The sequence below is a fragment of the Castanea sativa genome, chromosome 10, assembly GCF_040712315.1.
Source record: "Castanea sativa cultivar Marrone di Chiusa Pesio chromosome 10, ASM4071231v1".
Classification (NCBI taxonomy): domain Eukaryota; kingdom Viridiplantae; phylum Streptophyta; class Magnoliopsida; order Fagales; family Fagaceae; genus Castanea; species Castanea sativa.
The window spans coordinates 39,150,147-39,176,320 of record NC_134022.1 but is presented as its reverse complement, the minus strand read 5'-3'; the positions used below and the strand labels follow the sequence as shown (position 1 = coordinate 39,176,320).

The 26,174-nt window shown below is 36.5% G+C and overlaps 2 protein-coding genes across 2 annotated transcripts; both read right to left on the bottom strand.

The window, feature by feature from the left end:
• Positions 1-12,368: 12,368 nt before the first annotated feature.
• On the bottom strand, positions 12,369-15,068 carry LOC142611658 (putative 26S proteasome regulatory subunit p28). The gene is made up of 3 exons (XM_075783756.1): positions 14,267-15,068; positions 13,942-14,091; positions 12,369-12,667 (listed from the first exon to the last, which is right to left on the bottom strand). Exons 1-2 carry the CDS (start codon positions 14,793-14,795, stop codon positions 14,033-14,035), a joined length of 588 nt encoding a protein of 195 aa, XP_075639871.1. The 5' UTR covers positions 14,796-15,068; the 3' UTR covers positions 12,369-12,667; positions 13,942-14,032.
• A 7,781-nt stretch (positions 15,069-22,849) lies between these two features.
• Positions 22,850-24,970, bottom strand: LOC142612510 (uncharacterized). The gene is made up of 4 exons (XM_075784594.1): positions 24,569-24,970; positions 24,367-24,460; positions 23,672-24,210; positions 22,850-22,861 (listed from the first exon to the last, which is right to left on the bottom strand). The coding sequence occupies exons 1-4, from the start codon at positions 24,968-24,970 to the stop codon at positions 22,850-22,852; spliced, it is 1,047 nt and encodes a 348-aa protein (XP_075640709.1).
• Between the last annotated feature and the right edge of the window lie 1,204 nt (positions 24,971-26,174).

Below are 26,174 nucleotides of genomic sequence, written 5' to 3'. Positions count from 1 at the left end.
CATGGTATTATGGTTAGGCTGGAAAACAATTCAATTACTCTTTTTATAATTTGCAAGACTTTTAACATTTTAACAATATTTTCTTAGTTAGTACTACTTAATAGCACCAATAGTGGCATTAAAACTATAGCTGACAGACACACTAGTATTATTTATGTCATTTTATCATTTATCAAAAGGGATATTGTGATAACCCTTACATTTACACCCTATATACCCTTTCCGGTGATATTCCGAAAATATTGATTATATTTGGGATTCTTCTGTAACTATTTTTTATTTTTCAGAAAACTTTTTACTTATTATTTTGAGATTAGACATATGTTCGTGTAATACCTTTATAAAATTTAATCTATAATATTTGAGGTGTCACACCTCATCTTGATTACCTGCTTCAGTCTTAGGTCTCTCTTCATCCGTTGCCACTCCACTTTTTGTTTCTGTGTAAAGAAAAGCTATTTGTTTTTAGAGGGAATGTCATAGGTTAAAACTATCTCAAAAAAATATCTAATCAAATCTTTAATTTTTCTATTCTTTGCTTCAAAATATTTGCTTAGTTGTTTTTTCTTTTTTGGATATATTTGATAGTTATAAAGAAGAAAAAGAGATTTGAACTTTGGATGATTATGTTGACAATACTAAAAGGTGCCAGTTGATTTGTGTTAAGGATAAGAGCCAACTCATAGAGTCCAAGAGTTCAAATATTTGTGATAAGTGATAACTACATTATGAAATACAAACTACACTAAATCTGTAGATTTTGATAAGATAAGAAGAGTTATTTGTATCTCAAACTTCTCGGTATATCAAACTCATTATATCTCAAATAGTTTGTATCTGATCATCTGTACATTTATATATAATTGCAGAGCCTTCATGCTATTATGGTTAGGCTGGAAAACAATTCAATTACTCTTTTTATAATTTGCAAGACTTTTAACATTTTAACAATATTTTCTTAGTTAGTACTACTTAATAGCACCAATAGTGGCATTAAAACTATAGCTGACAGACACACTAGTATTATTTATGTCATTTTATCATTTATCAAAAGGGATATTGTGATAACCCTTACATTTACACCCTATATACCCTTTCCGGTGATATTCCGAAAATATTGATTATATTTGGGATTCTTCTGTAACTATTTTTTATTTTTCAGAAAACTTTTTACTTATTATTTTGAGATTAGACATATGTTCGTGTAATACCTTTATAAAATTTAATCTATAATATTTGAGGTGTCACACCTCAACTTGATTACTTGCTTCAGTCTTAGGTTTCTCTTCATCCGTTGCCACTCCACTTTTTGTTTCTGCGTAAAGAAAAGCTATTTGTTTTTAGAGGGAATGTCATAGGTTAAAACTATCTCAAAAAAATATCTAATCAAATCTTTAATTTTTCTATTCTTTGCTTCAAAATATTTGCTTAGTTGTTTTTTCTTTTTTGGATAAATTTGATAGTTATAAAGAAGAAAAAGAGATTTGAACTTTGGATGATTATGTTGACAATACTAAAAGGTGTCAGTTGATTTGTGTTAAGGATAAGAGCCAACTCATAGAGTCCAAGAGTTCAAATATTTGTGATAAGTGATAACTACATTATGAAATACAAACTAAACTAAATCTGTAGATTTTGATAAGATAAGAAGAGTTATTTGTATGTCAAACTTCTCGGTATTTCAAACTCATTATATCTCAAATAGTTTGTATCTGATCATCTGTACATTTATATATAATTGCAGAGCCTTCACTGTATTATGGTTAGGTTGGAAAACAATTCAATTACTATTTTTTTTTTTTTATAATTTGCAAGACTTTTAACATTTTAAAAATATTTTCTTAGTTAGTACTACTTAATAGCACCAATTGTGGCATTAAAACTATAGCTGACAGACACACTAGTATTATTTATGTCATTCTATCATTTATCAAAAGGGATATTGTGATAACCCTTACATTTACACCCTATATACCCTTTCCGGTGATATCCTAAAAATATTGATTATATTTGGGATTCTTCCGTAACTATTTTTTATTTTTCAGAAAACTTTTTACTTATTATTTTGGGATTAGACATATGTTCGTGTAATACCTTTATAAAATTTAATCTATAATATTTGAGGTGTCACACCTCAACTTGATTACCTGCTTCAGCCTTAGGGTTCTCTTCATCTGTTGCCACTCCACTTTTTGTTTCTGTGTAAAGACAACGTATTTGTTTTCAGAGGGAACGTCATAGGTTAAAACTATCTCAAAAAAATATCTAATCAAATCTTTTATTTTTTCTATTCTTTGCTACAAATATTTGGTTGGTTGTTTTTTCTTTTTTGGATAAATTTGATAGTTATAAAGAAGAATAAGAGATTTGAACTTCGGATATTTTTGTTGAAAATACTAAAAGATGCCAGTTGGTTTGTGTTAAGGATAAGAGCCAACTCATAGAGTCCAAGAGTTCAAATATTTATGATAAGTGATAACTACATTATGAAATACAAACTCAACTAAATCTGTAGATTGTGATAAGATAAGAAGAGTTATTTGTATGTCAAACTTCTCGGTATTTCAAAGTCATTATATCTCAAATAGTTTGTATCTGATCATCTATACATTTATATATAATTGCAGAGCCTTCACTGTATTATGGTTAGGCTGGAAAACAATTCAATTACTTTTTTTTATAATTTGCAAGACTTTTAACATTTTAACAATATTTTCTTAGTTAGTTCTACTTAATAGCACCAATAGTGGCATTAAAACTATAGCTGACAGACACACTAGTATTATTTATGTCATTTTATCATTTATCAAAAGGGATATTGTGATAACCCTTACATTTACACCCTATATACCCTTTCCGGTGATATTCCGAAAATATTGATTATATTTGGGATTCTTCTGTAACTATTTTTTATTTTTCAGAAAACTTTTTACTTATTATTTTGAGATTAGACATATGTTCGTGTAATACCTTTATAAAATTTAATCTATAATATTTGAGGTGTCACACCTCAACTTGATTACCTACTTCAGTCTTAGGTTTCTCTTCATCCGTTGCCACTCGACTTTTTGTTTCTGTGTAAAGAAAAGCTATTTGTTTTTAGAGGGAATGTCATAGGTTAAAACTATCTCAAAAAAATATCTAATCAAATCTTTAATTTTTCTATTCTTTGCTTCAAAATATTTGCTTAGTTGTTTTTTCTTTTTTGGATAAATTTGATAGTTATAAAGAAGAAAAAGAGATTTGAACTTTGGATGATTATGTTGACAATACTAAAAGGTGCCAGTTGATTTGTGTTAAGGATAAGAGCCAACTCATAGAGTCCAAGAGTTCAAATATTTGTGATAAGTGATAACTACATTATGAAATACAAACTACACCAAATCTGTAGATTTTGATAAGATAAGAAGAGTTATTTGTATGTCAAACTTCTCGGTATTTCAAACTCATTATATCTCAAATAGTTTGTATCTGATCATCTGTACATTTATATATAATTGCAGAGCCTTCATGGTATTATGGTTAGGCTGGAAAACAATTCAATTACTCTTTTTATAATTTGCAAGACTTTTAACATTTTAACAATATTTTCTTAGTTAGTACTACTTAATAGCACCAATAGTGGCATTAAAACTATAGCTGACAGACACACTAGTATTATTTATGTCATTTTATCATTTATCAAAAGGGATATTGTGATAACCCTTATATTTACACCCTATATACCCTTTCCGGTGATATTCCAAAAATATTGATTATATTTGGGATTCTTCCGTAACTATTTTTTATTTTTCAGAAAACTTTTTACTTATTATTTTGGGATTAGACATATGTTCGTGTAATACCTTTATAAAATTTAATCTATAATATTTGAGGTGTCACACCTCAACTTGATTACCTGCTTCAGCCTTAGGGTTCTCTTCATCTGTTGCCACTCCACTTTTTGTTTCTGTGTAAAGACAACGTATTTGTTTTCAGAGGGAACGTCATAGGTTAAAACTATCTCAAAAAAATATCTAATCAAATCTTTTATTTTTTCTATTCTTTGCTACAAATATTTGGTTGGTTGTTTTTTCTTTTTTGGATAAATTTGATAGTTATAAAGAAGAATAAGAGATTTGAACTTCGGATATTTTTGTTGAAAATACTAAAAGATGCCAGTTGGTTTGTGTTAAGGATAAGAGCCAACTCATAGAGTCCAAGAGTTCAAATATTTATGATAAGTGATAACTACATTATGAAATACAAACTCAACTAAATCTGTAGATTGTGATAAGATAAGAAGAGTTATTTGTATGTCAAACTTCTCGGTATTTCAAAGTCATTATATCTCAAATAGTTTGTATCTGATCATCTATACATTTATATATAATTGCAGAGCCTTCACTGTATTATGGTTAGGCTGGAAAACAATTCAATTACTTTTTTTTATAATTTGCAAGACTTTTAACATTTTAACAATATTTTCTTAGTTAGTTCTACTTAATAGCACCAATAGTGGCATTAAAACTATAGCTGATAGACACACTGGTATTGTTTATGTCATTTTATCATTTATCAAAAGGGATATTGTGATAACCCTTACATTTACACCCTATATACCCTTTCCGATGATATCCCAAAAATATTGATTATATTTGGGATTCTTCCGTAACTATTTTTTATTTTTCAGATAAACTTTGTACTTAATATTCTGAGATTAGACATATGTTTGTGTAATACCTTTATAAAATTTAGTCAATAATATCTGTGGTGTCACACCTCAACTTGATTACCTGCTTCAGCTTTAGGGTTTTCTTCATCTGTTGCCACTCCACTCTTTGTTTCTGCTATAGATATGACATTTGATATTTCATGGTTCTGTGCCTTTCGCACCCAATTCTTTTTTACGACTGATAAGAAGAAGAAAAAAAGTTTGTTCACTAGCAAATAGCAAATAAGTAATAACTATCAGGGCTATAAATGAAACAAGCCGTTCATAAACAACTCAACCTCGGCTCGATGAAAAGCTCGTTTATGTTTGTTTATTTATAAACAGGCCATGTTTAAGCCTTGGTTTTAGGCTGTTTTGTAAATAAGCTGAGCCCAAACAAAAATATTTGTTCATTAACATGCTCGTGAACTATGAGGCTCGATACAAAACAAGTATAAACTCATTTATAGGCTTGATATGTGTTTTCTAAGTCATTACACATATCTTAATAATAAAATGTCTCGTATTGCATTTTGAGAGTTTTGAGATGCACTTGGGATTTACACTTATAACATATCCACTCCTCTCATGTACTTTAATTTTACTTAATAGAAATAAATAAATACTACTACACAAAGTGGGCACTGGGCATACATGTTCCTATATATTTGTGTAGGCACATAACTTAGACCATAATAGACAAATATTGGAACAATTCTAAGAAGATTGTCCTTCCATTTTCAGTTGTGATCACTAGGATCCTTTTGCAACTAGGAGTCGTTATTTAACTTGGTCTAAACCGTGTTCCCTAATAGAAATCACCTTAATGGTGATGGTTTTATTCAGTAGTTCTTCAAAGGAACTGGCCTTCTAAGGAATGAGAATATGAAATAGAAGAATTAGAGAGATTAGAGAGAAAAGGAAACAAAGAATGTGCTTGTGTTATTTCTGATTATCTCTCCCATTCTCACATCTATTCTCTATATACCATTTAGTTAGTTACAATCATTAGCTCATTCCTAACTACTATCCTACTACTGTATACAGTTGTCACCCTAACTAACTTCTTAACTAACTTCTCCATCAATCATTGACTCAATTAACACTAAACACTAAGTCACTAACTCAATCAATTGCTCCTATCAATCCATCCCCCTTAAAAAAAAACCTTGTCCTCAAGGTTCTAGACAGCCCAAACACTCCCCCTATCTCAAAGAACCTTGCCCACAAGTTGAGGGAATTGATGTTGGAGTGCATAAAGGGTCTCCCAAGATGCATTCTCGACAGATTGCCCCTGCCACTGAACCAAGACTTCAGTAATTGTACGATTCCTCAATTGCTTAGACCTTTGCTACAAAATGGCAATAGGTTCTGGCTAAATTGACCCTTCAACAGCCAAAGAGGGAAAGGTAGGAAGGGGAGTAATCTGATCCCCCAACTTCTGCCTCAAACAAGAGATGTGGAATATAGGATTAATTGGGCAGTCCACAAGCAATTCCAACTTGTAAGCAACCTCACCAATATGCTGAACAATTTGAAATGGACCAAAAAATCTAGGAGAAAGCTTATTGAAACCCTTCATCCGTAGAGAGAGTTGTCTATAAGGCTGAAGCTTGAGGTAAACCCAATCACCAACATTGATGGACTTATCTGACCTATGTTGATCAGCCAGGAACTTCATCCTAGCTTGAGTTGAAACTAGGTTCTACTTCAAAAGAGGAATAAGCTCATGCTTAGAGTGCAAGAAGCTATCCGCTGCCTCCACTTGAGTAATACCTGGAACATAATCCAAAAGCCTAGGTGGAGAGTAACCATACAAGGCCTCAAAGGAAGTCACTTTGGTAGAGGTATGGTAATTTGTATTGAACCAGAACTCTGCCAAATGCAACCAATCAGTCCAAGTATGCAGTTTGTCACTTACAAATGACCTAAGGTACTGCTCCAAGCTCCTATTAACAACTTTAGTTTGCCCATCAGTTTAGGCATGGTAAGCTGAAGACATAGCTAGCTTTGTGCCTAGCAACCTAAACAATTCTCTCTAGATAGCAGAAGTAAAAGCAGCCCCCTATCACTAACAATTGACTTAGGCATGCCATGTAACTTGAAAACTCCTTGCATGAAGACAGCAGCAACTTTAGCAATAGTGAACGGATGATGAAGAGAAAAGAGCACAAACTTGATGAGCTTGTCTACCACCACCAAAATAACATCATAACCATATGACTTAGGCAGCCCCTCAATAAAATCCATGCTAATATCCAACCAAGGGCTATCACGTATTGGAAGAGGTTGCAATAGGCCAACAAGTTTGGAAGTGTCACCCTTGGTTCTTTGACAAACCTCATAGCACTTAATGTGGTACTTAATATCAAATTTCATGCCTTGCCAATAAAAATCCCGCTTAACCTGATTGAAGGTCTTTAGATAACCAGAATGACCACTAATTGGGCTATTATGCACATTCTGTAGAATCAAAGGTTTCAAGGGAGAAGAAGGGCTAAGAAAGATCTTATTCTTGTAAAAAATTAGACCATTCTGAAAGGAATAACCAGTTGGAGTGAATGTGGGATCAGCAGTAAGCTTGGAGAGCAACTTCTGATAAGTATCATCAGAATTGTAACTATCCCTAAGCAAATCCAACCATAGTGGACAAGGAAATGAAATGAGATAAAGTGATGCAGTTTGATCAAGACAATCAGCAGAGGATTCCACTCTAGAAAGAGCATTAGCAGCCTTATTTTCTCTTCCTTTTTTATACTCCACCACAAACGAATAACCCAACAGCTTTGTGATCCATTCTGTTGTGTGGGAGTACCAATTCTTTGTTCAAGAATGAATTTGAGACTTTGCTGATCAATTCTGATGAGAAAATGATTTCCAACCAAATATGGTCTCCATTTCTTAACTGCCTTTACCAATGCTAAGAGCTCCTTCTCATAAGTAGATAGATGCAAACATCTTCCTTTAAGAGCTTCACTATGGAAAGCTAAGGGTCTATTATCTTGCATTAAGACAGCCCCTAAACCATATCCAGAAGCATCACATTCAACTACAAAGGGTTTTGAAAAATCTGGTAGAGCTACAACTGGTGGATTGGAGACAGCATGTTTGAGTGCATTAAAGGCCAAATCAGCATCAAGGGACCAATGGAAGGAGTCTTTCTTAAGTAGGGCAGTCAAAGCTGCAGCAATGACCCCATAATCCTTGATAAATTTTCTGTAATAGCCTATTAGGCCAAGGAAACCTCTGAGAGCCTTAATTGAGGTAGGGGTAGGCCAATTCTACATAGCTTCTATCTTCCTAGAGTCAGTCCTAACCCCATTACCCGAGATCAAATGGCCTAAATAGTAAATACTCGACCTCATGACACCCAAAAACACATTTGCTCATTTTAGCAAATAATTGATTCACAAGCAGCACATTCAAGACCAATTTCAAAAGAGAAACATGCTCATCCAATGTCTTGTTGTATGCTAAAATGTCATCAAAGAACAACAAAACAAACTTCCTTAAGAAAGGCTTAAAGATATGATTCATTAATAATTGGAAAGTGGATGGTGCATTTGTTAAGCCAAAAGGCATGATTAGGAACTCATAATGCCCTTCATGAGTCCTAAATGCAGTTTTTGGAATGTCACTTTCCTTCATCTTGATTTTATGGTAACAAGACCTAAGATCCAATTATGAAAAGATAGTTGCACCACACAATTCATCAACAAATTCATCTACCACTGGTATGGGATACTTATCCTTGTCAGTGACTTTATTAAGTGACCTATAATCAATGCACATACGCTGGTTGCAATCTGCCTATCTAACTAATAAAATAGGTGAAGAGAAAGGACTTTGACTAGCTTTAATAGAACCTGCCTCAAGCAACTCCTTCACAATCTTCTCAATTTTAGATTTTTGATAGAAAAGGTACTTGTAGGGTCTTTCACAGATTGGTTGGCTTCCTTCCTTCAAGATAATTTGATGTCCATAAGGCATTGCAAAAATTTTGCTAAAGTCCTAGAGAAGCTGAGTTAGACCAAGATGAGGCTGCACTGTTGAGGCTACTGATGGTGTGGATAAAATCTACAGCAATAGCCCTTTCTTGACAGTAGGTGTTAAAAACCTTTCACCCTCTTGAAGAGAAGGCTTTGAGGGTTGTAAGCCCTTAAGCAGGACAAAAGTACCTTCATACTAGAATTGCATGGTGAGGTGTTTGAAGTCCTACTGAATCAGCCCAAAGAATATAGCCATTGTGTTCCAAAACCACTGCACAATCACCAAGGGGCAGTATATTCAAATCCACCTTAAAATTATGCCTTTAAACCCTAAATGGAACCCCATAGCTACCCCCTTTAGTTCTAAATAAGACACCATTAGAAATCTGAAATTCAAATGTTTCTTCTGATGATAAGGGCAAATTCAATGCCAACCACATAGTCTCATCCAAAACATTGTGTGTGTTCCCACTATCAATCAAAATGACCATTTCTTATTGTCTAATCCTTGCCAAAACCCTCATTGTACCTAGAGAAGGACTACCAAGTAGGGTATAAAGAGTAATCTTAGCAACACTGCTTTTCAAATCTACAACACCCTCCACCACATCTTGTTCCAGTCCACCTGCATCTTCAAACACCACTTCTTGCAATCGAACTCTAGAATTGAGATCTTGCAACCCCTCCATAAGAAAGATCCTTGGAACCTTACATTGGTGACCTACATGCCACTTCTCCTTACAGTGAAAACATATCCCTTTTCTTTCTCCTTTCTTCAATCTGTGCAGCAAGTAGTTTTTGAATAGGGAACTTAGTAGTTTTGACATCATTCCCTTCATTCTTGATTGCTGGTGATGGACCAAGAATGGAAGTTTTAGACATATTCATCCATGGTTTGGTAGTTCTCTTGTTACTAAGGAGATATTCTTCTTGTATCTTAGCAAGACCAAAGGTAGAATTAAGGTTTTGTGGATTTAATATCTTGATAGGCAAACGGATTTCATCCCTCAAACCACTCAAGAAGCAACTAAGTTTGTGTTTTTCAGACAATTCTTTAATCCTATTAGATAAAGCTTCAAACTGAGCTTTGTAAGATGACATAGAACTAACTTGCCTTAGTTTTGTTAGAGCTTCCATTGGATCATCATAGGCTGAAGTTCCAAATTTGGTATGCAATGCTCTCACAAAGGCTTCCTAACTTGTGAATTGCCCTGTTTCCTTAGTATCTTGGAACCAAATCAAAGCTTCATCTTCCATGTGGTAAGAAGCTAAAAGAATCCTTTCATTGATGGGTGTGTTGTACGATTGGAAGAACTAGTGAGCCTTATAAACCTAACCAGAGGGATTATCTCCTTTGAATCTTGGAAACTCCAATCTCACTGTCTTCGAAATTGCTGCAAGTGAGTCCAATTGTGTTGTTGTGGTTGCAGGAGATGAGGGTGAAGTCCTTTGGTGCCATTGATTTCTAGCATCAGTAAGTCCTTGCACAGTCTCTGTCAAGGGTTGCAGCACAGAAGCCATAGCATCCAAATTCTGGTGATTTCCTCATATTTCTTATTCATGCTGGTCAAAAGTGAATGAAAGAGTGTTGTATTTTTCATTGAGAGTAGCCAAGGATCATGTTTCGGCCATGAAGGCAGAATATGCTCTGATACCAAATTGACAGAATAGTTGCATTTTCAAAATGTGACTATAGGTCAACTATAACCGCGTTTATTAAACGTGGCTATTGATCAGCTATAGCTGCATTTTTTTGTAAACGCGGCTACAGCCCGCGTTTTTTTGTAGTAAATGACCCGTGCAAAAAAATTGGCTCACCTTGATTACCCCCTCCAGCTGGTTTCATCTTTGATCCTTTAGGGTTCTCTACATCTATTAGTACTCCACTAATATTATCTGCTATTTTTATAATCTTTGATCTTTCATCAAAGTTGTGTGCATCTGTTCGCACCTTCTTTCTTAGAGTTAAAAAACAATGTTTCGTCAATAGCAAGCACAAAGGAAATGAGTCATAACTAGATAGGCATTATGTCCGTGTGGCTTTGGGCTTCGCAGATGCCAATCTTATTTAGATGTTAAGTACGCATATAGCTAAAACAAAATTGAAGAAGAAGAAGGAGAAGGTTTGGTCAATAGCAAGCCATATGTATTACTTTATTTAAGCTCCAGACCTCCAATGGGACCAATTATCTTATTTAGAACATTAGTACCTGGTCTTGCATATGATATAAAATGCTATATTTTAGTATCAAAGCCAAAAAAAAAAAAATCTCATTATCTGGTCTTGTAATTGTAAAAAAGTTTACAATTGTGGTACAGTATTATTCTAAATTTATGATAGTCCATTGGTACTGTAGCTCACTTGCAAAAATTAAATGCTATTTTTATTCATTCTCCTAAAAAACATCTTCCTCTTTCTCTCTCGATCTCTCCCTGGCTCACCTCTCTCTTTCTCTCTCTCTCTCTCGCATCTAAGTCTCTCTCGTCTCATCTCAGCCTTCCAACCTCTATCTCTCTTCCCACCCTCTCTATCCTTCCTCACTCTCAAATTGGCATGGAGCAGTGTATGAGGTGGATCTCAAATCGGCCTTTTTTTTGGAGAACCAAATGAAAAATCAGATCAAAGTGCAAAAGCAAAAAATACCTAAAAGCGAAGTTGGGGTTTGTTGGGGTTTAGCAACAATGGTAACTTCGATCAAGGCAAATATTGGCATGGATTGATGGTGGTGGTTTGTTGGGGGTTTTTGTCCAAATTTTTGTATTTGGATTTGTTGTGGATTTGCCATGGGTTTTTGTATGTGGGTATGCCATGGGTTTTTTTTTGTGGATTTAGGTTTTTGCCGTGGGTGCTGATTGGGTATGGTGGTGGTGCTGATTGGGTTTGGGTTGGTTTGGTGGTAGTGTTGATTGGGTTTGATGGTGGTGATGATTGGGTTTGGTGGTGGTTATTCAGGGTTTGGGTTTGGTGGTGGGTGGTTGTTCTAGGTTTGGGTTGGTGGTGGGTGGTTGAGAGAAGGAAATGGAGAGAAAGAAATTAGAGAGAGAACAGAGATGAAGAGAGAAGACAGATAGATTTTTTTACATTATTTTATTGTATAATTTATACTATTTTAATGTATTGTATATAAAAATAAAATTTGGGATGTTGGGTATGTTGTAAAATGATATAGTATAATGGATAAAGTAGCTTTTAAGATAATAAAATGAAATATTTTTTAGAAACTGAATGTTAATGCTCTTATGAGCCCATTTATGGAATGGATTACTCGCAAATTATGAGTCCCAACATTTGTGAGGCCATATCTAGTTAGTAGATTGTTCCTTGGTGCGGGCTTAGATGATATTTTCCCCTCCAAAAGTGGAGATTTTTTTATTTTTCATTTCATCATAAAAAAAGACAATGATCTAAAATATTTACACTTTCTTAATATTTTCAATAGAGATATTCAAGGTCTATATTGTTTTTTCTAAATTAAAATGTATATAAAATAAGAATTTAATCATATAAAGAAATTTTTTATTATGCTGCTAATATATAATATCAATTCATTTCATTATTATCATGTTTATTGTACTTCTTTTTAAATACAATTGATACTTTTATTTACCTCAGAAAGAAGTATGTCATTGTAAAATCGAAATGAGGGAACATAATTTTATCTTAGGGCATCTGCGCGCAAGGAGGGCCATTTATATCAAACAATTAAATCAGACACAATATGATCCCGTTGGTATGATGTTTGTCAGATATTTACTGTACTTAAACAAATATTAAAACAAAGATTCCGTCACATACCACCTGTAACCACATTCCAAAACCATTGGAGGAAGTTGGTGAGTAAAACCACATCATCCATTAATTTCCAGAAGTTTATGCATGTTCTGTAATTCTCTGGATACTTCTTCTTTTGGCGATTGAGATTGTTATTTGGTCCCGTTGAATAGTCATCAGATGGTTCCTTCTTGAGCTCATCAACAAAGATACCTTCCAAATAACAATAGAGGATGGTAAATCAATGATCTGTGATAGATCGGATATTGAATATTGATTATATTAATAAAACATAAAATAATAAATTAAAGTTAAAGTGCCACTTAGAGAAATAAAAGAAAGTTAAAGTTTTCTATCTTTGACTGAAAAAGAGGTTAAAGTCCCATTTCATCTTTTTCTTATTCAATTTATTATTATTATATTATTATTAGTAGCCTGCAGTGTGCTGTAGTTAAAAATAATACATAAAAAAAAAAATATTAACTGTATGTAAATAAAATAGTTTTTTACTTTTTTTTTTACTAATATCACTGAAACTAGATTAGAAATTATTGAGCCATGTGACAAACACATTACAACGTATAATACATGTGAATTAAGTTGCTTGTTATATTACGAATTTACTAATGTACAAGCTTTTCCATGTATATTATTAAAAAAAATTATCATATAATCTAAATAATTAAGAAAAACATAAAATTTTATTTTTAAATTATTTGAAACTTTTGATATATAATTTTATTTGGAGTAAAATTTTAAATTCTTGAAAATTAGGTAATAAAGTTTTACCTAAAATAAAGTATTTTAAAAATTAAGTAAACTATCTCAATAATATAAGAGAGTGTATGCACTTAGCAGTTAAGACAAAGAGAAGATAGCTAGATTCTTGATGTAATTAATAATGCATGCAACCACGATTATTTTTAGGACTAATTGTCTTATTTTATTTTATACTCTATGATTATACGCCAGGACTGACAATTAAATTGCCATGCACACATCGTGAATGCCAAAAAAAAAAAAAAAAACAATGGGGAGGAAGGAAGGAAAATGATTGATTATGTACTTCATGCTCATACATTCATTAGAAATTGGAATATTAAATGTATCAATTTATAAAATAGATTTAGTTTATATATATATATATATATAAATATAAATGTACGTACACTTAAAAAGTTCTAATTTAATTATATATATAAAAGACTAGAATTTTGAGTTCAGGAAATTTTTTTTTTTGTGAGGAAAAGGTGTTCGGGAAGTAATAAGTTGTTGTAAATTAATGCAACTAAAAAGGAGGATGAAATTTGAAAGCATTTTGTTCGATGTGACTATATAAGATTTCATAAATGAGTAGAATACTGACACAACAAAATCTAAATTATTAAATTATTAAAATATAGTTAGAATTTAAGAAATTTTATTTAGTAAAATATCTTAAAAAATTTAGAAGATTTGAATTCTATGTACTATATTGTGTTACTTACAATAGTAAATCATTTGATACCATCGTCTAAGGTGGCTACCACTTCTGAAAGCAGAAGGCTTGCTCGCTAATAAATGAAGAGGGGTCCACCCTTACTCATTGAAAGAGTTAACTAGTTCGTCATACAAGTGAATTATTCTAAATGCCAAATCTGTCAAAAAAGCAACATTAATTTGAAACATGTCTTAGTACCCAAATAAAAAAATCAGTAGCCCAAATTCTCTAAATAACAAGTATTTTGCTGCTTCCTCAACCTCTTTAATACGTAACATATGTTGCAAATTAGTAAAGAAGCATACATATATATAAATAGTTAAAATACTCACCAAAATAGTCTCCAGAGATAGCGCAATGAAGAATAGTGTCACCATCCCTCCTCCTTGAATATGCATAGCCATTCTCGGTACCACAGAGCCGGTGAAGACAAAGAAAGGCTTCTTTTTTACCATAGAGAACTGCCAAGAAAAAAGGGGTCTCTTTGTCGTGATTGCGAGCACCCACCAATGAATTTTCAACTTCTGCAATGCACTGACACATAGCCACACTCCCTATCGATGCAGCAATATGGAGAGGAGTATTCCCTTGCTCGTTTCCAATTTCTAGAACCTCGTTCTCTTTGCCTTTTCGGTGAGTGGAAATACATTCTACAAGTTCTTGGACTATGCCTTCTTGGCTATCGGAGACAGCAATGTGTAATGCTGTGTCCCCTGACCTGGTGAGCTTGGCCGTGTGGGCCATTGCATTTTTCCTATATATTTCAACCACGCTATCCCATTCGCCTTTCATGGCCATTTTGAACAAATCTTTCTTGATGCTCTCCATGTCTGGATTCAGTTGGTCTAAGGTGGAAGCCATTTTTTCTAACAGTAACAAAGGAGGACAGGAAATGAGTGGAGTTAGATGAGTAGAAGATGGGTGAAACTGGGACTTGTGTATTGATATAATATACTAGAGACCGAGTCTGTGCTAGTGCCATAAAGAAACACACTAACACTTTTAAGGAAAGCTTCTTCCACATGCTGTAGTTTTTACTAGCATATTTGTAGCTTGTAGATTAAGACTACATCGTCTTGAAGTTTGTAGTGTCATTAGTATTTAGAAAAAGGATCAGGAAAAAAAACAGTGGAATTAATTGTGCAACATTACTGGAGTCAATTTGGCTTTTGATGAAATTAGTGACAGTGAACAGAGTGTGGGGGAATTTGTACCAAATAAGTTTAAGAAATATAACGTCGAATAGAATGTCAAGTTAAAAAACAATAGATTATCCCACTAGACTTGGACCTCAAGCGAAGTATGTTCCAAATGATGATGATTCGACCACCTGTTTTTCACACCAGAATCCAAGCTTTTCCTTTTGAACAAATTAGATTCTTACCTCACTTTACACGGTTTTTAAAGCTATATATTTTCCATATGCAATTATATTTAAATCAATTTTCATGTCAACAAATAGATTTTTTCTGTAAAAAGCTACATTCAAACACCCTATATTGGATTTATATACTATACAGCATAGATTAAAATTTATTCTTCCCTAGAACTTCTTCCTCTATCTAAACAATTACTACTCTTTTTTCCTTCTCAGAATAAAAAAAAAAAAATAAAATAAATAAAAACTACCACGTTTTTTTTTTTTTTTCTTTTTTTCTTTTGGTATGCGTTTCGGTCCTTCTTTTAAGAATGTACGCAGAGAAAAAGAAAAAGAAAAAGATAGGGAATGTATGCAAAAGAAAAGGTAAAAGAAAATAGTAATGTTATATATATATATATATATATATATAAAATAAATTTTTACAAAAGTTGAATTTACTTATTTGCATGTATTGATTCTTATTTTGTTTGTGTAGACGACTAAATTTCTTAGTTCGAAATAAATCAAACAAGTAAAATAGTTTCACAAATGCGAATTTGTATTGATAAATATGTGGTACAATTCTCTGTGATTACAAAAGAGTGATCCTCTGATTCGATCTCCTTGAAAGATTTGTTTATTGGAATTGTGGTAATGTGATTTTGATTTGAACACAAGATATCCTTCAATTTGGCTGAGGAATGGATCGAAGATCTTTGAAACGGAATTACAACGAATCTTTGGCTATGAGCTTGTTAGAAATTCTTTGTTCTTCGTGTTCTTCGTGTGTTCTTCGTGTTTGAAGGTTTGTGGTGGAAGTTCTTCGGTGCTTTAGAGGCTTGATTCCATAGAGTTTCGTTGATTTATGGTTTGTTGAGGTTTCTGGAGGCTTTTGAGCTTGATTCTAGTGACCTTTGAGACCTGGACGAGTAGTTTGGATGATTTTGCTTCGAATGTTGTCTGTATTCGAGGTTGAAGTTCTTGAAATTCTTGGAGGATTTGGGGTTTGATTCCGGCAGAGCTTCTGGATTTCTGAACTCAAGATATCTTCTTCCTTTTTCTCTATCCTCCTAAATGTCTTAGGAAGGCTTCTATTTATAAGAGTTTAGGGGTGGGTGAGCGAAACGTGGTAGAGTCTGATTGGTGACACCTGTCACAGCCTGATTGGTCCACTTATGTCATCGCTTACACGTGCTGGATTGCTTGTGTCATCGCTTACACGTGCAAGGCTGCTTGTGTCATCGCTTACACGTGCAAGGCTGCTTGTGTCATCGCTTACGCATGCAGGTGCAGTTTCATGTCTTTATTTCAATGACACTTGGCAAATTTCTATTGGAATCTGAATAGTGATGGCAAAACCTAGCAGCAGTACGTGGCGCTTTGTAATTGGTTGTATTTTGTGAACTTGGTAGTATGATGTGTCAGCTTGTGATAGGTCGGGAATTTTCCCTCTCTACAAATGCCCCATCGAGACTCGTTCATGCACACAGTTTTGGAGTGTGGTGAGTGAATGAGTCTTGAAAGAAAATAGATTTTTTTATACTTGACTCTTCTAGTGAAATAGTTGAAGGTGGTGGAGCTTTTAACAGGATGAAGTAATTGCAGAAGAGTAGACCCACCCATATGAAAGGCTTTGATGAGACCGAGAAGGGGTCTGCGAGTATTTGAATGTACTCGTGTGACCGAGCTTTCTTAGAAGAGGTTAAGTCAAAGTAATTTCAGAAGAGTATTTTGGATCGTTGGTGGCGATCACAGGGTGTTGAAGATGGAGAAGAGGTGAGAATGTTGGCTGGGTATAGCATGCAGAGCTCTGGAGCTAGCCTCTTATTTTTAAGAACTTCTGGTGAAGTTATATCTAAAGGGTATACTTCGGATCACAGAGAGAACATGTGGGAGTGTGGTTGAATGTGCTTGTGTTATCGCATCGCTCAGGTTAAGTTGAGGTAATTTCAAAAGGGATTCTGGGTTTGTTGATGTTGATGGTGAAAAAGATGGTGATGAAGCAAAGTGAACGGGTGAGACATACGACACCATGGCCCTGACCCTGCATGTTGGGGACTCTCTGGTGTAGATGTCTCTGGGAAGTACACCTTTGGATGTGGGACTGGCTGCATGCTGAATGAGGTCCGATGGCAAGTCGTTGAATGCGCATGTGTGACTGGACCATACTGACGGACATTAAGTTGAAGTAATTTCAGAAGTATATTTTCTGAAATTCTTCAAGTTGATCTTAAGTTGGAGTAATTTCAGAAAGTGTGTTTTGTGGTACCAGCAATGATGACCTTTGGGCTCCGCGTTGGTGGAAACATGGAATGAGGCTTTGGTGACCATTCACCGACACCAAAGGCTAATTTCTGATAAGCTGGTACCTTGGAGGTCATCATAAGTGTTGGATGGGAGACAATTTGTAGGATACCCCAACAACTTTTACCATCTTCACCTAATGCAACTTTGTTGGGAAAGCACAACAAATGAAAGATGGAGCTAACTTGTGATCCTGGTTTTAGAAACCAACCAAGCTGCTGTTTGTTCCGAACCACTGCTTCTAATGGGAGACCAAACAGTTGAAGAGAGACTACGGAAGCCCTGTTTTTAGGAACAGGTGTCTCTGCTGGACTTGGATTTCCTGGCCAACCAATTCCAAGGAAGCATGGAAGGTTGATGCAAACCATGTTATGAATAACTTTATGAACAAATGTGGTCATTATGTGAGGAAACAAAATTTGTTTGAATCCTAAAACAGTGATGATGTTGTGAGAAGGGTTACTACTGAACCATGAAGGGGTTGAGTTCAAACTGATTATGAAGCGATCTTGGTTGCTAGGTATTGAGAATGACGAGGCCATAGTGAGAACTGGCTGTGAGAAGGAGGATTTGAAAATTTGAAAGAAGCAAATCTTCATTTCATGATTCAGTGTATATGTGTTTTTTTTCTTGATGGGTTTTAATGGACCCTGCCCTTCTATTTATAGCGAAGAGATGAAGAACGGTAGTTGGGTAGTTAAGAACGGCGGACGAGGCCTTTTGGTGAGAACGGTGGATGAGAACGGCAGGCGCCGAATGGGAATGTTAGGTTGGAGACTGGTAGGCACCGACGAAAATAGTAGGCTGAAGTAGTGACCCAATGTAATTTAAATTTTAGACATACTTGTGAGAGTTTGTCTGTTTTTGAAAGGGGAGCCTTGATCAAGTCTAGAGGATAATTTTGAGGGAATCCAGACCAAATGGATGGATCTCAAATTATGATCTTGAGAGCTTAAATTTTGGACACCGCTAGTACTTTGGAGAAGCGGGTCAGATTGGTAATTTCTAAGTCCAAAACAAATACCTAGATTTCAAAATCAAAATCTTTGTGAAAACCTGATAGGACAAGTTTTGCTCGAACATCTTGATTTTCAGTCAAAGTTTACATCAAAACTAATAGTTGTAGAATCACACTATTTGAGCAATTTTGGATTCTCAAATGAATAAATAGACTCCAAAATTGAAAAGTACGCAAAAAATTGAGCAAGACAGGTCAATCTTAAAAATTTTGACTTTTTGTCAAAATTTATGCAAAAGTCAATTTTTTAGAAATTGGACTGTTGTGCAATTTTTGAGTCTCGGTTGAAGAAACAGACCCCAAAATTGGAAAGTACGCAAAAAATTGAGTGGGACAGGTCCGTTTTGAAAATTTTGACTTTTTGGTCAAAGTCAAAGTTAAAGTCCTAATTTGTCAAAGCATTTTTTTTTTTTTCAGGCGGTCCGGATCCAGGTCGGTTTTCCGGGTCGAACTGGTTTGTGGAGGATGACGTCATCCGTGACGTCATAGAGATGGAGTGCGTGTCACGCGTGGCGCATGCACGTGCGTGAGGATTCGCCGGCGCGTGTGAGCGCGTGGTCTCATCTAGCGGCGCGTGGGAGTGCGTGCATTTGAAGCTGTGATTACCGGACCTTCTGGTGGCATGTGGCAGCGCGTGGTTCATCGTTTGGGCTTGAAATTTTTAGGTCTTGTAGATCTAAGGCCGCTGGATCGAGTGGTAACGCCACTTTTTTGAAATGAAGTCTGGATTTGTATGAATATGAAGGAATATGCCGCGGTCCTCTAAAGCTTTTGGAGGCGCGTGGCAGAGTGTTTGCTCTTGAAATTTTTGGGTTTTGTCGATTTTTGTTGGTTTGAGATCTTGGTGGATTCAGCTTTGTGAAATGAGGTCTGGATTCCCACGAGTTTGAAAAAGAAGTCCGCTGGCATTGTTGGACCTGTAATCCTCTTGGTCTATTTTGGCAGTGGTCGTTCTAATAGCATGTAGAAACTCAGGCAGGACGTAGGTTCATGGTAACCACTGAATGCCTCTAGTGTTCTCAAGGGTTGATTTTTGGGTCATCTTTGTTAGAGAATTTGGAAATTTGGAAGAGAAGCCTGCAAGCATTGTTGGACTTTGTTACTATCTCCTTGTTTGTTTGAAGTCCTTAGAGGATTTTTGTGGCATCTTGTCAGAGGATTTAGAAATTCAGAAGAGGAGACGGCGGGCATTGTTGGATTGGTTGCCATCTTAGTCTTCTCTGTTCTGACAGTGTTTGACATTCTTTGAGTTGCAAAATCTGACTTCAAATAATATCTGTTTAGTGGCAGCATTTTAATGGCTTGCCAAATCTCCTTCTTTTTTGTCTGTTATCTCATAAGTTTTCTATATAAAGGCATGCGGGGCATGCATGAAGTTATACAAAGCATAATCTCCTGAGTAACGTAATACAAGTGTAGAGATTTTTTTTTAATTATTTATTTGTTATTATTATTTTTTCACTTTTTGATTGATTTTTTTTTTTTCAGGGAATCATGATGCTTTATTTCAAGGATTCGAAGATTGGGCAAGAACCAGCCTTATTTATTTGTAAAGAGAAAGATGACAAGGATGCAAAGGCTACAACTTTGATTGTTCGTCCGCCCATAATTGGAAGATTTTCAGAGAGATGGGGCCGTAACTCTTATCCTCTCAATTTGCCGAAATGGTCACAAGTTATTCACTCTAATGGCGCCTCTAATTTGGAGATAGTTACCCTTCTTGCTTCGCATCACAAAAATGTTGCCAAATCAAAGCCGTACAACACTTTGGGACGAGAGATAATTGCAAAACGCGCCAATTGGGATTCTTCCTTTAGCACGAATGAAGGGTTTTCCTATTTTTTTCTTTATTGGGATTGGCTAGAAGATGTGCTTGGTCGGTGTAAGCACCTCCTTGATGCGGTCCACCTTTACAACCCTGTCTTTGCCTCCCTATTCACATATGATTATGATGAGAATCTCATGAAGGCGTTGTGTGAGTGTTGGAGTCCGTCTACCAATACCCTCCACACCTCAGTTGGGGAAATTTCTATTACACCATGGGATCTTTCCATTCTTGGCAGACTTCCTTGCACAGGTGCATTTTATGATGAAGTGGTACCCAATGCGCAAGAGCTAGATGGAACCAATGACGAAGGACGACCCTATCTACCGCACAGCTGCCGCTACCTTTTCATGGCATATCATCACCTTCAAAACCGGATGAAAAGGCAAGGGAAAGTGAGTGTTCGTGATTGGATTACTTTTTGATACAGAGGAAACAGCAAGTACCCAGCTCCCAGAAAACCAGCGAAATGGGCAACCATTCCCAAGTGGAGTCAGAATCCCTTTGGCGAGATAAACGACCCTGGACCATGGTCTGATAAAGAACACGGGGTCTTTGCATATCTTCAAATTGAGGGTGACTTAAAGGAGGAGACTTACCTATCGGCACTTCGTTCCTGTTGGCTGTGCATATTTGTCTTTCCTAACAAGGATCTGAATAGCATCCGTCTCGGCACTTTCAAGATTGCTAGTTTTATGGCCAATGGTCATTCATTTGGCCTTGCTCCCCCAATACTGGCTAGCATTTATCATGGGCTTAACACCATTTCTTCCTCTCCTACTTCGAGCAAGTCTGGAGCTAGTTTTGCTATTCATTATGTTTACGCCTGGGTGGGTCATTTTTTCAGAAGCAACCGCATCGTTCATGCCAAACTATCCCATCCTTTGATGACTAAATACTCCGGTGTGGGTTCTGCCTCTGTATTCATTGAATTGTCCGCACGAAAGCAGATACGAACTGCCACCGACTTCTTTTGGCATGGGACTGCTTTTAATAAAAGCTATGACCAGACATTCGTTGACAATGATCGTTTATCCATTCAGAGGTTCGACTACTTTATGAGCCTTCGCTCAGGGTACTTGACATTTCGATGTGAAGACCAACACATTGTAGAAGCATATAGCCCCCACAGATTCAGTCGACGCTTTGGATTTCATCAAGACATTCCAAGTGACTTAAAGGAAGAAATTCATACAAGTTCTTTAAAAGATCTGTACCAATTCTACCAATCTTTCACTTGCCGCAACACAGATTCCAAGGTACTCATTCTGGCTTTCGCGTCAAACTTTGGAAGCCGGGTCAGACATAGCTACAAATGATGGTGGGAAGGAGTATGTAAAACTGATTTTACCAAAGGAACAAATTTACTAGTTGAAATTGCCTCCTCTGTTAAATCACTGACGTCCAACAAGCCTCAGAAGGGAAAGAGGGATCTTCAAGATTCAGACATTCCACAATCCTTGTCAAATTTTGCACAAAGTCAAAGCATCAAAGGTTCGCTTGCTGTACCAGTTAGGGATGCCATTGAAATTTTTGAAAAGGAGGTGTGTGACGACTTCGACCTCAGTTGGAAACATTTGAAGAATCCAATGAAAGGTGTTGATGCGGAGACTTCTACTGATCATGTACATCTTCTTACACATAGTCAGTCTTCTACCTCAAAGCCATCTATGAAGAGTTCGGATCTCAAGAGGCGTAAGTTTGCTGATGCTGGCACGGCATCCAAATTTCCGATTGAGACAGAAATGACACCTTTCTCATCCTTGCAACCAATCGACCCTCCAGAAGCCTCTATATTTCACGCCAAGGTGCATATTTCTTCCGTGCGTAGGACAGGAGCTTCTATGTTGGGAGATGTTCTTTTAAACAGGCTTTCAAATCTTTCTATAGACAATATCCTCCCACAAGCCGAAGCACATGAAATTTATAGTGAGATTGCAATTCTTGGAGTGGACCCTCAATACTTGCGCGAAAATGTTGACAAATATTGCAAGGGTGTTATAGACTACTTGAAGATGAAAGAATCTCTGAATACACGACCAAGTCCTGCTGTCTTAATTCAACGTGAGGCTGAAGTTGAATTCCTCCTTGCTGAAGCATTGCATGAGAAGGTATCTTTGAAGACCGAGCTTGATACTGTTACTTTGAGGATGGCTAACTTGCAAACAGAGCTAGGCCAATTAGAACAATCATTGTCTCAAATCGAATCTCATCAAGTTGAACAAGACGACGTTGTGCAAGCTTTGGAGGAACAACTTGAAGAAGTCAAATCCGCTCCCGTTCTTGAAGACCAGGATATGGAGGCTTTAGAGAAGATACGAACCTTGCTGGAAGATAGTCGTTCTAGTTTGAAAGACTTAGAATGGATGTCGTAATCTTTTGTATTTTAATTCCTTTCATACGTGTCATCATGCTTTTCCCTGTACCATTTTCCTTTTGTCAATCAATAAAGAAGACTTATTCCTTGCTCCTTTCTTTTCATGTTTTAACAATGAAACTCTTTTTTTTTTTTGAGTGACTGAACTTAGCAAAAAGATACTAAGTTGCCTACGTACCCTCGAGAGGGATCAAGTCATTACGTAGTTCAATAAATTTTTTTTTGATGATTTTTTTTTCTTTGTTTTTCTTTTGTTTTGTTTTTTTTTTCGGCACAAAAAGGGAGGGCTCACGTGTGTAATCCTCGCCCTACACCCCACGGCATTTCATGGGTACCAATTGCGCAATAGTGGGTATCACCTCTAATCGAACCCGAGACCTTGGCCTCAAGGGCGACATGGGCATCCAGCCACTACGCCACACTCGCAAATGGTGACATAGAGTGGGATTAATTTCTCCTTATTTGTACACTTTCAAAGGTAATGGGAAGACATCATGTACCCTTGTAGTGCTACAGTAGGCAGTTTAAACTCTTACCGAGGAGCCATTCTTGATTTTCAAGCATAGAAGCATTTGAGGAACTTCCCATTGATGGGGCCGATCCTTACACCCTCTTGGTCAATCAACTTGTAAGCTCCATTAGTGTAGACTTCTTGTACAACATAAGGTCCATCCCATTTTGAGGTGAACTTGCCGCCTGTACGATGAGTCATGATGATAGGTCTTCAAACGGCGAGGACTAAGTCACCAACTTGGAATGATCGTGGTTTAACTTTTTTATTGAATGCGCTTGACAAACGAGCTTGATAGCACTCAAGGCGTTGTTGGGCCTCGAGCCTTTTCTCATCCAGTGCCTCTAGCTCTTGTAACCTAAGCTTGGCATTTTCCTCTTTAGTTAACCCTTCTTGAATGGCGATTCGTAGTGATGGGATCTGGCGTTCTAAGGGAAGGATAGCTTCTACTCCATAAACGAGAGAATACGGGGTCGCTTGAGTAGGCATTCGAAATGTTGTTCGATATGCCCAGAATGCTTCTCCAATTTTTTCATGCCAGTCTCGCTTAGTTTTGGATACCATTTTCTTTAACAAACTGTCAAGTGTTTTGTTAAAGGCTTTGGCTAATCCATTCGCTGGGGCATTGTACATAGAAGAATTGTACTGTTTGAATGCAAATTTCTCCCACAGCTCTGTCATCAACCTATTCTGAAACGGTTTACCATTATCGGTTATGATATATCGAGGGACACCATACCGATAGATTAAGTGATTTCGGATAAAATTGACCACCGTTTCTTTCTTCACCTCCCTAAAAGGCACAGCTTCTGCCCATTTTGAGAAGTAATCAGTTGCAGCCAAGATGTACAAATGGCCACCAGATGATTTTGGTAATGGTCCTATTGCGTCAAGCCCCCATGCATCAAAAGGCTAAGAAGCTACAGTTGGGTGTAGAGGTTCTGGTGGCTGATGGATGAAGTTTGCATGATATTGACAAGCTTCGCACTTCTTAGCATACTCCATGGAATCTTGCACCATCGTAGGCCAATAGTAACCCATTCGCTTGATCCTGTAGTGTAACTTAGGACCTGATTGGTGTGCATCGCATATTCCAGAATGAGCCTCTTCTAAGGCTTGTTTAGCCTCTTCCTCTCCTAAGCAATGGAGAAACAAACCATCAAATGAACGGCGGAAGAGAGTTTCTTTATAGTAAATGAATCGAGCAGCCCTTCGCCGAACTTCGGTCTTGTGGCGTACATCATCCGAGAGTCTTCCATGTTGAAGGTACTCAATGATTGTTTGTCGCCAATCTTCCTTTTCGACAAGGCATACAGAAATGACGTTGGCTTGCTTTTCTTCTTTTTCTTCTTCAACCACGAAAGGCACCACCCACCTTTGGGAAACAGCAACTTTGGCTGTCTCTTCTTGGGATAATGCTAAGGTGGTAGCCAAATTAGCTAAAGCATCAGCCCGTCTATTCTCCTTCCTCGGTATATGCTCAAATGTAATTGCCTCAAAATTTGCGAGCAACTTCTTCGCATATTTGCAATAAGGGACAAGGTCCTCTTTCTTGACATCATGCTGCTCAAAGATTTGGTTGATAATTAATTTGGAATTCCCAAAGATCTCGAGTTGCGATATGCCGATTTCAATGGCCATTTGTAGACCAATGATCAATGCTTGATATTCGGCTACATTGTTAGAGCAAAGTTCACTTGATGAGAACGAATATAGAAGTATTTGTCATTGTGGAGAAACAAACACTACGCCTGCCCCCGCTCCTTCTTGACGTGCAGCCCCATCGAAAAACATCATCCATGGTGGCATTACTTCAATGTAAAACACATCTTCGTCTGGGAAATCATCAGAAAACTCCCAATCAGATGGAACTGGGTGATCAGCTAAGAAATCTGCCAATACTTGTCCTTTGATAGCTTTTTGCAGAACATATGTAAGGTCGTATTGTTGCAGCAAGACTGCCCATCGAGCTATGCGACTCGAAACCACTGGCCTGGAGAGGACATATTTAATCGGGTCCACCTTTGCTATCAAACGGACCATATGTGCTTGCATGTAGTGCTCCAGTTTGTCTATAGCAAAGAAAAGAGCGAGGAACATCTTTTCAATAGGAGAATAATTTAATTCAGCTCCATTGAGAGTCCGACTTAAATAATAAAGGGCTCTTTCTTTCCCTTCTTTATTTTCTTGTGCCATAAGAGCACCTAGAGACCTTTCTTGTGCCGCGATGTACAACACCAAAGGCTTTCCAGGGATAGGAGCACCTAAAACTGGAGGATTAAGCAAGTATCTTTTGATGCGCGCAAAAGCATTGCTACAAGCCTCATCCCATTTAAAGTGTGCATCCTTCTTCATCAATCTATTGAAAGGTTGACATCGACCGGCCAAGTTTGAAATAAATCGTCGTATGTAAGCTAGTTTTCCTTGCAAGCCTTTAAGTTCTCGCAGGTTCTTAGGCTCTGGCATTTTCTGGATAGCTTCAATTTTGGACTGGTCAATTTCAATACCGCGGTGCCTCACAATGAAACCAAGAAATTTCCCGGATGTTATACCGAAAGCGTATTTGCGAGGGTTCATTTTAAGCTGATACTTTCTTAAGCGGTTGAACACGGATCGCAAATCTACCAGATGGTCTTCCCTCTTTTTTGTTTTAACCACCAGATCATTGACATAACACTCCACATACTTATGAAGTACATTATCAAAGATCTTTTGCATGGCTCGTTGATAAGTAGCATTAGCGTTCTTTAATACAAAAGGCATTACTTTGTAACAGTAAATACCTTTAGGGGTACGAAAAGCTGTGAACTCTTCATCCTTAGGATTCATTCAAATTTGGTTGTAA

Coding starts and splice junctions, on each gene's coding strand:
- LOC142612510 (XM_075784594.1), bottom strand. CDS start 24,970: ATGGCCATTGAAATCGGCATATCGCAACTCGAGATCTTTGGGAATTCC. Junction 24,461..24,568: donor ATGGAAGACTCTCGGATGAT/GTACGCCACAAG, acceptor TGCTTAGGAGAG/GAAGAGGCTAAACAAGCCTT. Junction 24,211..24,366: donor CTACAGGATCAAGCGAATGG/GTTACTATTGGC, acceptor TTGACGCAATAG/GACCATTACCAAAATCATCT.
- LOC142611658 (XM_075783756.1), bottom strand. CDS start 14,795: ATGGCTTCCACCTTAGACCAACTGAATCCAGACATGGAGAGCATCAAG. Junction 14,092..14,266: donor TATCTCTGGAGACTATTTTG/GTGAGTATTTTA, acceptor CTTTTTTGACAG/ATTTGGCATTTAGAATAATT.